We start from the raw sequence: 13,779 nt of genomic DNA on the forward strand, positions 1-13,779 counted from the left end.
AAAAAATTGAACAGCTATATTTTTATCAGAAAAATAACTTTTAAGAGAGCTCTTTCTTCTCTCTGTCCACTCTCTTAACATCTCTTCTAAGCTTAAAGAAAAGCTATCAAACAACTTAACATTATTTTTAAAGTTTTTATTGAAACTAACTTTAAAAATAACTTTTAAATTATAAAAAAAGTTGGACCAAGCAATGCCAAAACTTGGAATCTCATTATGTCAACTTCTCCTTCCCTCAGATTCTCTAGTCTTTTCAAACTAATTAAACTACCTGAGCTAATTTAAACTTCAGTAAAAAAAAAAAAGAAAATAAATAGCACTTTGCAGCTTGATGATGATAAAAGCACAAATATCCAAGGAACCAAAAAAGTTGACTGCAGATGATTTATTGGGCAGTTATAACCTAAGAACCAGCTATGATTTATTTTTTTTGGTTTTTTTGAATTTAAATTATATACAGGGTTTATGATTATGGAATGTTTGTGGAGGCACAAAAACGAATTAACTATTGACATCTACCATTACCTCCCAAATGATGCTCTCTATTTGAAGAAAAATATAATCAGTAACTCAAATGTTGTCTTGCAAAACTCAGCTTGTCTCAGCTGCTGCCACTCCTATTTGCTTTTGGATGATATCTTACCATTTATTTCTGTACAGCAAGTCAGGAACCGTCCTCCACCTTCACATCCTTCGGATGTGATGATAAAAGTCGAGCATTAAACTGCCTCAAACAAAAAGCATCTCCCCTTCAGTTATCCAACGTTCAAAGCTTTCGCTGTATTTGCTATCTTTGTTGAGTTCTTCTCCACTCGGCCTTCCCTGAAATACAATGAAACCAAATTTTAGTTCCCAACAATTGGCTAAATCCTAGGAAATAATGGACTTAAGTCACAAAATATATAGTTTTGCACACCGTATTCATGCAACATCGGTACTAACAGTGGCAAAAAATGATTTAAGTTTGATTAACTATCATTGTAAAACTTCTTTACCCAAACAATAACTGACAATATGTGTTGTCACGAATTTTACTATGACAATAATAAGAAGTACCAGATAGATCAAACTCTTATAATGATATGACAATGTGTGATTGGATGATAAGGTAAAATGGTCTTTTACACAAACAGATGCATATCAAAATTGAATTTAGAAAAAAAAAATGTGCATTAACAATTTGATCCTGAAAGTATTTAATGCTGAAGTTTGCAGAGAACTCGTGGATAGAAACAGAGGTCTTGAATTGCTGAAACTAGGACAACCAAATCTAGATTCTCAATACTTATTAATATCATGCTAATATATTTACATTGTCAAGTAGATGTTCCAAGTTTTAACCACAAGTTCACAAGTAATGTGTCATTGAAACTTATTCATAAGGTCTTAAAAGAAATACAGAAAGGCATTTTTCTTCTTAACTAGTCAAAAGATATTTCCTCAGTGGAAGCAAATTATGTTAGTCTGCAACTAACAACATATACTGACCTTAATGCTGGATCCAGATTCACTTGCAGATGTCTCAGTAGTTATTAGTTCATTCGCAATATTCTCTGAGGAGATGCTGGTTGACCTGTAAAATCAACAATATTGGCATCAGTCAACAATAAAAGCTTGAAAATTGTAAACCAATCCCTAACACAAGAACTAGGTTTTTACTCCAAATTATTCATATTACTTAAATTTCCTGACCGTGTTATTCAAATATACACCACAATCTAGAAGCCTTAACCAAATAATTATATTGAAAAGAAAAAAGACTCTAAGTTCTGTCCTCGCTCACTTTCAACAACAACAACAAAGTCTTCACCACTAGGTGAGCATCCAGTAACATGTGCTGTGATAAAAGCATTCTTCTCATTCACTAAGCCAAAATAACATATGCCTCTCTACCTTTGATCAAAGATTCAAGGAAAGCATAACAAATGGCAAAGAAAGACCATATTTTAAAAGCAACAAGTGTCAAAGTAAGACGGCATGGGTATATGATTACTAATCAAGGTTTCAAAACTACCTTTCAAGTAATTCCTCTTCACAAGAATTTCCAGAAGAAGAAAGCCAGTCCACATCAAGGAAATTGGAGCAGTCACATGCATCTCCATGTTCATCATAACAAATATGATCACTCTCACAAATTTGGCCCTTGACATATATCTGCCTGTATGATTTGATAAAACGTAACTGTCAAGATTTGTATGGATTGAGTAGTAAATCATATCAGGTCAAACTATGGATCATATTACACACAAATGGAATTGGTTAATTAGGTGCCTAACTGATTATCCTCTACATTCTCTTTTGAATGGCAAACCAAATTTAACAGAAACAAAACAATGAAAATAATCAGTTATTAGGCATTAACAATTTAGGAAGAAATACTTTGTAATAGTATTTACATAAACTTGAGGCAGCAGCTTATTATTTTACACTTCTTTAAAAATTGCTTCTAACAAATTCCTGACAGAAGAACGCAACTACAGAGCACTGTTATTAATCTACTCCCACCCTTAACATGAGTAGAAAAAATTCTACTACCTAGCAAAAAAAAAGGTGGTGACCCACGTTAAATAAGTTTCATTCTCCATGTTGAAATCCTATTCCTTTTAAAGTGAGGAACTTTAAAATATTTATAACGGTTGAAATTATAAGGATTTAAAAAATAGAGTGAGTAATACACTCTTATTTATACTGATGTCAGTGATTTTATACAAAAATACAAAGCACTAATCCCTATTTATAATATACTATTTTTCTAATGCTATTTATTCTAAAAAAACAATTAATAATGCGATTGTCATTATATATTTTAAAATAATAATTAAAAGAGAGGGTTTCCAGGGGCTGCACTGCACAATAACCCCTCATTAAAAAAATCCAGACACTGGTGAGGTTTGCTTGAAACCTCACCTTTCCCTCCCTTCCATCCATAAATATTTTTAGACACCAGATTCCATTGGCCAAATCCACCCTCCTTTACAGGCCTTAGTGCCATACAATGCATGTCCCAGTTAATTGCATGATTCCTCCTAGAACTCCTACTCATGACCCCAGATTGCCTATCATAATTGAGTTGAATGAGTGCAATTTGAATCAGAGACCCAGTTCAGTCTAGCTCTTTGATGAGCCAGTGTTATTATTAAATTTTCAGCAGGTCTTTCAAAAAAGTTACATTATATTGCTTAATTTAGCATGCAAAATGCTAATTTAGAATACCTGCAATGACAAATATCACTTCCACAGGTAAAGATATCTGGAGTAGACCCCGAAAGGAAACGCTTATCAGGTTTTTCAGACGAGTTCTGACCATTTGTAACATTCAAGTTCCTAATTGTAGTGTCACTTTCACTGAGAATGTTACCATCTGATAGCGATCTTTTAATAGTTGACCTACCAAAATAAAGGGTTAGCCTCGACAATCTTCAGACAACAGAAGACAATTTTAGACAATATCATTTAATAAAACCCACAAGGCACAAATAACTTTTATTCATTTGCTTTCATCCTCAAAAGAGAAGGACGAATTTGAGCTTACCTTTTTGCCTATATAATATTGTCCTTACATAGATTGTAAGTCAAAGCTAAAAACCATCTCAACTTCATGAGCAAGATCATCTAAAGAAAGTATCGAGTTTTTAAAGTAGCAATTCGGTTTTGCAAACAGAAACTTGAGGGGGGAAAAGAAGCAATTACACACTGTAAACTTGAGTAGAAAGACAGGAAAAAAAAAAAAAAGGCTTTCAGTGCCAATACTACCTCAAAACTACTTAAAATGTTTTAAAACAGGCATTCTGCATTCCTCAAATCATCAATATTTTCAGTTTGAGAATTATTCTCAAAGTTAAAGACAGATCTAAATAGAAAAGTATACAACTAAAATTTGACAAAATATCAAAAGTTCATATACACCTATTAAATTCTTGAAAATTAAATATTTAATGCTTCATTAAATGAAAAGGACAAAAACTGGAGCAACTCAATAATCCACTCTTTACCTAATGCTGTCATCGGCTAAATACAGGCCATGTTTCTTGACAGTGTAATGCTGATCTGAATCTAGCTCCCATAGTGCTGGTTTTCCCTGTTGGGGCTGAAAATGCCCCAAGAGTCTGATACAAACAAAATTAAACACAACAATAACTAAATCATTCTAATACAATCACATACATTTTCTTTAAATCAGCAGTTGTAAATACAACTAAAAAATGGGTTTATTTGACTTACAAGTTAATTGCTTTTTGCTTATCACCATCTAAATATGTGTTGTTGTAATAACGCTGTAGTGTTCGAATAAATTCCTGGGATTGGGCTGCTGCCTTCCATTGACCTCTTCTCTCAGAAAATATCTAAATAGCGATACCAATTGCAAAATACTCAAAGGAGTGAGCAGTAATCAGACAAAATTCCATGGCAAGGAAAATAGGACAAGAGGCAAATTTAGATTTTCATTTCAAAGCTTTAGGAAAATTGTGATCTCTATATAACAAATTAATCCATAGATGCTTGAACTATTTCAGAATTTTTAAATACATCCCTGTACTATACAAAATTATAATTAGGTCATTAACAAATAAATCATTTGTAATTCAGTATCTAGAATAGGGTTACGTCAAATTTTTAGAAAATATTCTTGATCTCAGTTATGAATTTTAAAAGTATAAGGACCTATTAAACAAGAATCATGTGATGTAATAGCTGCATCCATATAATTAACCAATTCTACAACAAACTAAACCCTATCGCAGAAGATTGCAATCAAATAAAACATATCCTGGCAAAAAAAGGCATATTTTTATTGGATATGGAGACATCATAATAAAAGCAATAAGCTTTCAGAATTAGATTAACTTATGAGATTTTGGATTCCATGTTAAGCTTAAGATGCAATCATGCAGATCCTAAATAAAATAATTATGTACAGGAATTCTGATGCCAAATTACATTTCATAATCCATAAAGTCCAAACTCCAGAAGGTAGAGAGATTACCTTATTGTGTGCCGCAGAACCCCCATATTGAAAGGCTAATGTGTCGCCCATGGACTCATAGACTTCCATTAATTCCTTGGCCAAAGGGTTATCAAGATCAATATTCGGGGTTTCAGTAAATCCTAAAGCTTGTAGCTGATATCCAAGTGCAGCTAGTCCATAAGCATATTGAGCAACATTGGTTCGATCTAAGCAGTCTATACAATTAGTCCTCAAGACCCCGGATTGAAGCATCTGGGGTTTGACACTGTAATCTTTGTTCTCATCACCACTATAGTAACAATTGATAATTTCTGTTTCTTTATCAACATTATCCTTGTTTATACTAGCTTGATCTGTGATGCAGTGATCAGTGACAATGTAATTCCTGCATTATATTAAAAACACAATCATCAATAAACGATAGAATTGAAAACAACCATTTATGAGTTTTTACCAAACAACTTATAGCATGGTATCAAAGCTTTTATGACCAAGAAGTTTCAGCACAAGGTAGGGTGGACTTGTGCATTGTCCATGCTTCAAGCTCAAAAAGCTCTTGCATGAGGGGGCATTTTATGATATTCATTAAAAAAGAACATGCATCTTCACATAGTTTAAACTTTTGAGTTAGTCCATGACAAATAAATAATAACATTGAGGCAAAAATACTTGTTAAACATTATAATGAAGAAGCGGAAAAATGCTACTTAAAACAAGGTATTGCCTAATCAGTAATACAACAGCAAACAGGATCAAAATGTGTTATGGTACTTACTCAGAGTAGGAATACTGTGAAAATCCATCTAGCCTCACATTTGATGTCACTGGACAGTAGAAGATGCCAGTCAGCTTCAGTGCATATGCTGCCACTTTTCCCAGTTGTCCCAACACATTAGTAGCCTTGCTGCTAAAGGTTTTTGATCTAATAATATCAAAATAACACCCCAAGAATAAACCTGAAGTAGTTGGACAAAATAAGGGAAGAGAAAGTTACCATCTTGAATGCCTATGCAGATCCCAATGAAGGAACCTCAGGCGATTTTCCCCTTTCAAATTTTTATTAAGAGACCTAACAGCATTCGCAAACTCGGCTCGCAGAATAGTTTCTCGAGGCTTCTTCTCACGTGTCTTAAACAAAAAAGACAAAAACAATATATAAGGTAGAAAATCTATTAATATAGACACAAGACAAAGAAACCAAGCTTGCTTGATGGTTCCTTAAATATGTGGAAATGCCTACCTTTATCAAGTTCAGTATAATAATTGGATGTCCATATCTCTTGACAAGATTTTCAAAATGAAGTCTTGTGGCTTCAAAATTTGAGTCCTTCCTTGATACTAGAGAAAAGGAAAGAAAATGAGCTGTCAGCATATATTTCATAACAAATGAGTAACAAAGGAAAGTTGCTTCCATATCATACATATAATGTCAGGTTTTATATTCAATCTAGAGGTTTCCTGAGACCAGAACAGAGGGATTGAACCCCGGATCTGCACCACAGAACTGATTTGCATTGGGCGTCCATCACGAGCATCTGTAAAGATGATCTGCTCTGTCTCAACATCATTGGCTACTCTACCCTTTTCATTCACTCCTCGTTTCAAATATCTGCACCACAAGTGCATAGATGTGAAATAAAATGCAATTTTAATCTTAACACAGACTTGAGAAAAGGCTAAAAAATGTACAAACCTGGTCCCAGCATAATGCCGTGAGCGCCTAGCAATGATAGTCAGGTTGAACTCATTGTCAGATATAAAAAGTTTGATCTACACACCATACCATAAAATGAACACTTGTCAAAAAGATTACATCAAATCTTTTCTGAGAACATGTAATACTAGCACTCACTATTGAAGTAAATTTAGAAACCAGTAATACAGTAACCGTTAAAAGTTACCCAGCAATAAGATGTTAGAATACTTCCTGTAGTAAGTTCCTATAGTAAGTTTAATCAAACCTTGTGTGGACTTGAAGAATGATTTTCCCAATATACGAAAACTGAAAAACTAACAACTTATGGTTTAATGGCTGCAGCATTAACTACTAAATAAAATGCTAGCAAATAAGATTAGTTTCACTTTATAGAAAGGTACAGTAATCATTATTGATCAAGTGATAATTAATAAATACAACAAAGAGAAAATTGTTTCCAACAGGTTTCAGATACTCAAAAGCATATATCAAAGGTTAACGTCATTGTAGAATAGAAAATAAAAAATAAGAAAGAACTAAAGGAATTCATACAAGCCACTGGCATTATTATCAGCTACGGTAGTTACCTTCCTTCACAAATCTCAAACATATTTATTAGCCTATAAAGGATACTTCAAATGTACCTGTTTAAAAAAGCCATACACTAAGGCTATAGTCCAGGAAGTATTCTGGAGACTATTCCTGATTCCACGAGTTAAGAACTCATTCCAAACAAAAAGGGTTTCATAAAGTGATTGTCCTGCAGTATTATGATCAGATAAGTTCCGTTGAAGACTAAGCATGACATTGTAGGAGTAGCTGAAAAAGAAGTCCTTCGTAAGATCCACACTGCATAGAAGCTTCTTGTATCTAAGTCACCACAGAAGAAAGAGCAAAGTACATTAATAAGATGGTTTATGATGTAAAGAAATAAAAGTGAAACAAATTGACATAAAAAACTACTTCTGAAGCCAATAACTTTAACCAAACGTATTAAGAAAATTAAAAGAAAGTGATCTCCCAATTGAACTTGAAACCCTGGCAATACCTTGTCTCAATCAAAAAGTTACATTTACATCATAACAGCAATGAAGATTGTGCCTGTACATTTGCAGGAAATGAACTGACAATAAATGTAGAACAAGAAAACAACAAAGTAGGTATCTACTATACATATTACATGACTCCAAAGTCAGGCAGAAGCATTATTGATTCCATTTAATAACTAAGATGATTAAAGTGTACCCACAAAAAGATGATAAGGTTGATCTGAAGAAGCCCACATTGTGGATACACACTGAAGAGAGACAATCAACAAATATAGTACAAAGAAAAAGTCTAAAATGTATAATTTCAACACAACTATGCTCTAACAGAATGTTTTCACTGCACAATATAATGAACTCAAATTAAAAAATTGTAATTCATAACATCTAAGTACAATGGACAAGGTATAGCTCTCAATGCTACTGTCTACATGTCTCTTTAAATGTACCATAGACACATTACAATTACATGCAAAATTGACTAAAGACCTGTTCTCATCCTTAGAATAAGCCATTTTGGATCGCACAGTAGCATGAGGAATTGGGACCATTTCGCTCTTTGTGATAGCATATATAGTGTGCCCACAGATTGTGCCGATCTTTCTTCGTTTTGTTATAAGCAGCATGTAATATGGCTCAAGAAATTTGATAAACCCTAAATCAAAAGAAAAAAGCTGGATTTATTCTAACGAAAAATGTGGGGAACAAGACTACGGATAGTTAATAACAATTTCGATCTTATACAGAAGATAGAAAAATACCGATGATTCCATAGCAAGTTGTTACAAATTTAAGCCCCCCTGTTGACTTGTTTCCTTCATGTATCCGCCTCAGAAGGTCACAACACTCAATTTCTGAGTATAATGTTGAATCTTCAACGATATTCAATTCAGATGGCTCCAATCTGTCAATCTTTAAGACCCTCCAACATGTTCTGTTTTTGTCTCTTCCAATCATGTAAAATTTCTGGGAGTAGAAAAATGGTAAGACCACAGCAAAAAGTTAAAAATTTCTGGTTTTAGCTATATTATTTGCACAGAAAAAGTCAAAAAGATAACATTCATAAAGGTAAAGTACATCTCAGCTCACATTTTTGGTAACAAAAAAAAACTAAACTTAATCACCCTTATTTCCGAAGCAATTATGAGAGCAGTTTTAACTTCTAACAGGGTGACAGAGTGATCCAACTCACTGCACATGCAATACCTAGGTATATGAAATGAGCAAGGCAATGGGTTTATTGCTCCAACCAGAAACTGCGGGCAATTAGTAATTATGCTTTCTATAAACCCTAACGATTTCAACAGGCAGTATTCTCTTAAATTACAACTTTTCTTTTGTCTGCACAATCATTGCTGCAGTTTGCTAATATATCCGACAGTCTAAATAAATATATTCAAAGTAGAAAAGAAAAAGTACATTAATTCTACCAGATTAAAATGTCAGGTAAATTTGAAGTAAGAAGCTACAATTGCTTGTCCAGCAATCAACATCATTATATTACCATTTCCAAACAAAAGGAAGCTTGATAGTAAGAGATAATATTATTGATGTTGCCCATAAACATTGAACAACAGATAGAAAACACCAAGATATGAAACTGAGAAACAAATGAAGGTGAAACAACTGTGACAAAATCAAGTGATCAATGTGCAGCAAAATTCAAGTGGTAATTTATCAATTTTTTCTTTCAGGTCTCATTTCCTGAATAAAACAGTTTAATTCAATCATTTTGGTTCTGTTTTTTTACCTTTGCCCCATTTTCATCAAAGTTTCTGAATATTCACAATGCTTCTCAAATTTTCCAGATTGAGCAGAATAACACAAGAACATACAAGCAGTGGCTTGAGACAGTAAACACAAACATGTGAAAGTAAGAGACAAATGAAGGTGACACACGTAAGAGAAGATTAACATGGAGTGAAATTTAAGGAATAACTTCATCACATTTTTTCCTTTTATGTCTCATTTCCTGAATAAGAATGTAACAGTTTAATTAAATCATTTTGATTCCGTTTTTATCTTTGCCCCATTTTCATCAAAATTTCTGGATATATTTACAATACTACAGCTGGATAGAGGGGAGTAAGACAAGAATGGACAGGACGTGGCTTGAGACGAAAAACATAAACTTGTGAAAGTGAGAAACAAATAAAGGTAACACATCTATGAAAAGATTAACATGGAGTGAAATTTAAGGAATAACTTTATCACTTTTTTTCCTTTTATGTCTCATTTCCTGAATAGGAATGTGACAGTTTAATTAAATCATTTTGGTTTCTTTCTTGACCTTTGCCCCTTTTGCATCAAAATTTCTGTATATATTCACAACACTACTGCTGGATAGAGGGAAGTAAGACAAGAATGGCAGTGGCTAGAGACAGAAAACAAAAATATGTGAAAGTGAGAAACAAATGAAGGTGACACACCTATGATAAGATTAACATGGAGTGAAATTTAAGGAATAACTTTATCACATTTTTTATTTTTCCATTCACGTCTCATTTCCTGAATAAGAATGTAACAATTTAATTCAATCATTAAGGTTCCATTTTTGACTTTTGCCACTTTTTCATCAAAGTTTCTGTATATATTTCATATGGCTACCCAGTTTTGCTGGATAGAGGTCAGTAAGACAAGATAGGACAAGCAGTGGCCCTCATCCTTTTGATAACAAATGTTAGCAATTTAGAAAAAGCTGAAGCCAAACTATATACAAGATCTGACCAGATGCATGAAATTGATGGGGAAAAAAAACTAGTGTTCCTTTTAAAAAAGATTAGTAGTATGAATGCCTGCATAAACACTCAATCAGTAGATATCACAAGCAGCTTTCACAGTAAGATCCAACGAATAAAGTCCCAATAAACTCAAAGTGGACAACAAAGCCTTGGATGTTCAATCATCCGTTACACTGAAGTAAACCTTACAGATTTGGGGAAAAAATGAACAAAATCCAAATGTAAACATAGTCAAACAAATATAATTTGAAAACAGTGGGGTATAGAAGTTCAAAAACCGTTTGTCAGCAAAATCATTTAAGACTGGCATTTATTATTTACCCTCTCAAGCATCATGATTGAAACAAATGACAGTTACAAATAAATTACAATGATTCAAAGCCAGGAACAACTCATCAACGTATTCTTGTGAAATGAAATCCATGAGAATCCAGACAAGACAAACAACTCAGCAAACCACTTTCGCAAAGACGAGTCTAAATCCCAATTGAAAAACTCCCCCACAGAAAAAAAAAATCTTTTTTACACGTTACTAGATTCCTTTTCCCAATGAAAAAAACATCATGATTCATGATGAGCATACCCACATGAACATGAATCTTACAAGGAAAACAAAGATAGAAATAGAGAAAATCAAATCAAACCAAACCAAACCAAACCAAACAACATCTTAAAATAACAAAGAGAAACATATAAGTGACACAAAAACTCGTATCAGTCTGGATCATGGTCAGAAAAATACTGTATTTGTAATGCACACATGACACATCAATAATGAGTGAAGAAAAAGGGTTATATATATATATTTACCGAGCGAGTCTCATAGAGCCTGAACTTCTGCATATAGCAAGACTTAAGGTCAGCTCTATCTGCAACAACAGCAACACTGTTCTGAAGCTTCTCCTTTGTTGAATTTGAATCCATCTTCACAATTCAGATCCCGAGCCTCGGAAAGCTCGGGTTTTCCAACGAGATCACCAGAAGAAAATTCCAAAAACAAAAACACCAACAAAGAGCTTCTGTTTTGATCAAACAGAAGCTCTTCGCTCTTCAACACACAAAAACAAGTACAACAAGCAAAACTCCTCCAAAACTTTACATCAAACACAAGCTCCAGAATACACACACCCCACAAGAAGTACAATTCAAAGCTGAAAACTTTACATCAATTGTACACATAAAATAAAATAAAATTCTCTTTACAAACACAATGACACCAAAAAAAAATTAACAAAAGACAAAAAAAATGAAGAAAAAAAAGAGAGGCGAATTGAATCTGAATTAGAAGCTAAGAGAAAAGGAAGAAGAAAAAAAGCAGCTTTTTGATGAATCAAGAGAGAGTGAATGGTTTTGGGGAAATGAGAAGCAGAAGAAGCAGATTTTGGGTCTCTCAGAGATGAAGAGGAAGTGAAAACGAGATTGTCAGGGAAAGGAAGCAGAGAAGAGAAGAAAGCCACTGCATCCACACAAAAATAAAAATAAAAAAATAAAAAGAAAATAAAAATGAATGAAATTTATTTATAATAATGAGAAACGCAAAGCAGAAAAACAATTTTTAAAGACAGAAATTTGGAGTTTTCTTTCATTTGCGTATACCCATTTTCTCTCTCTACTGTGAAAATGTGTGATGTCTTTCTTTCTCAGTTTCTCTTCTTTTTCTTTATTATTTCCTTGAAGCTTCATTCCATTTTTACACCATGACCAAATTAAAATTTCGAATCATGTTGATTTGGATTTATTAATTGTGTAACAACTCTGTATCATGTTTTCTTATATTTTAATTATATTTCACCATAACGGTTAGTAAAACATCATGCATGTGATTTAACTGATATAGAAAAATATAAATTCAAATTATTTTTAAAATAGCATTAAATTTATAAAATATTATTTTATTGATATTTAAAAAAATTCAGTTAAATGAAATAATTATGTTCTGTTTGCCAAGGATTTTCATAAATATTTATTTGGGAAAATAAATAAAAAAGAAGAATAAAATAAATCTTTCCAAAAGTTAACATTAGCTTATTTATAAGTTAAAAATAATGGGAAAATTGATATGAAAGAATTTTTATTTTCTTATTTATTTTCCTATAATGTTTATGGGAAAGTTTATTCAAACAAAACCTTAACAATGATTAATTTTGTTAAAAATCAAATGAACATCCTAAAAAAAGTCACATATTAAAAATTTAAAATTTAGAATTATTATTTGAATAAAAAATTATTAGATTTAGGGATGTCAGACCGCATTACAATTTTGTTGGTAGGATTTGATTTAATTCAAGATACAAGATTAAAATTAGATTAGACAACAGATTTGAAATTATGAATCCGATTAAACATAATCCCACTCAAATATACACTAAACATATAAAAATAATAATACTATGTTTTATGAATACCATAAATTATTAAACTAGTTACATTTTTATTTTTTATCATTTTGGTTAACAAGTTTATGGTTTATCCTATGAAAATAGAGGATATATTTATTAATATCGTGAGTATATATTTCATACCACACATGTTATTATGGGTAAGTGTGAATGCTCCAACAAGGAATTGTGTTTGATTATGGTCAGACAAAATATTTTAATAAGTTTTTAGTTTTTTAAAATATTACTTCAAGTAATATTTTTTAAAACGTTAGTTTTATTTTTTTATTTTTGTTTTTAATATTTATTAAATTTTATTTATTTATTTATTAAATAAATAATAATTTTATTATTTTTATGTTATTTTATATTTTTCAACTACTTCAATAGTTAATTTTATTAAATATTTGTAATTTAATAGAATAAATTTTCAATTTTTATCTTTTAGCTATCAATTAGTTTTTTAATTTATTTTATCGAATATAGCATATCTTTATTGAACCTCATTTCAAAGATTAATTGTAAAATAGATTTTGAGTTTGAGAAATTTTCAAAATAAAAAATTGAATAGTTAAAAATGGTGATAATTTTTTTAATGACTTTATCCAATCATCCAATCCAATTCAACTTATTTAAGTTTAATTGAATTGGGCTGAAAAATAAACTAAAATTAACTCAAGCCAAACTTCTTACACCCCTATATTTAATGAGAAAAAAAATTATACACTAAAAATATAAAAAAATTTACATAATTATTCAATCATAATCCATTAAAATAATGATAATATAAACTTATTTTAAAACGTAGTTATGTAATTATTAAACTCATATTTAATCTCGATATAAAAGTTGGCCGAACAATTATGAGCCTTAACCATAAGTCCGACTCCTTTAAGTTATAATAAATCAAAGTTAAATTCTTAAAGTAGAATGAAATATAAAATTATAAAAG

The 13,779-nt window shown here is 31.6% G+C and overlaps 1 protein-coding gene across 2 annotated transcripts; it reads right to left on the reverse strand.

Annotated features, from left to right (window-relative positions):
- Positions 1–305: 305 nt before the first annotated feature.
- On the reverse strand, positions 306–11,933 carry LOC114389145 (phosphoinositide phosphatase SAC2-like). Of its 2 annotated transcripts, none has more exons than XM_028349758.1 (16): positions 11,260–11,933; positions 8,470–8,674; positions 8,198–8,363; positions 7,307–7,532; positions 6,660–6,736; positions 6,388–6,575; positions 6,207–6,304; positions 5,961–6,094; positions 5,742–5,870; positions 4,985–5,351; positions 4,222–4,343; positions 3,993–4,106; positions 3,214–3,387; positions 2,015–2,158; positions 1,489–1,573; positions 306–822 (listed from the first exon to the last, which is right to left on the reverse strand). In XM_028349758.1, exons 1-16 carry the CDS (start codon positions 11,371–11,373, stop codon positions 730–732), a joined length of 2,436 nt encoding a protein of 811 aa, XP_028205559.1. In that variant the 5' UTR covers positions 11,374–11,933; the 3' UTR covers positions 306–729. The 2 variants fall into 2 exon arrangements, with proteins under 2 accessions (XP_028205559.1, XP_028205558.1); XM_028349757.1 differs by having other exon boundaries at positions 5,742–5,873.
- Positions 11,934–13,779: the final 1,846 nt, after the last annotated feature.

This window comes from Glycine soja, chromosome 16 (genome assembly GCF_004193775.1).
Source record: "Glycine soja cultivar W05 chromosome 16, ASM419377v2, whole genome shotgun sequence".
Lineage (NCBI taxonomy): Eukaryota > Viridiplantae > Streptophyta > Magnoliopsida > Fabales > Fabaceae > Glycine > Glycine soja.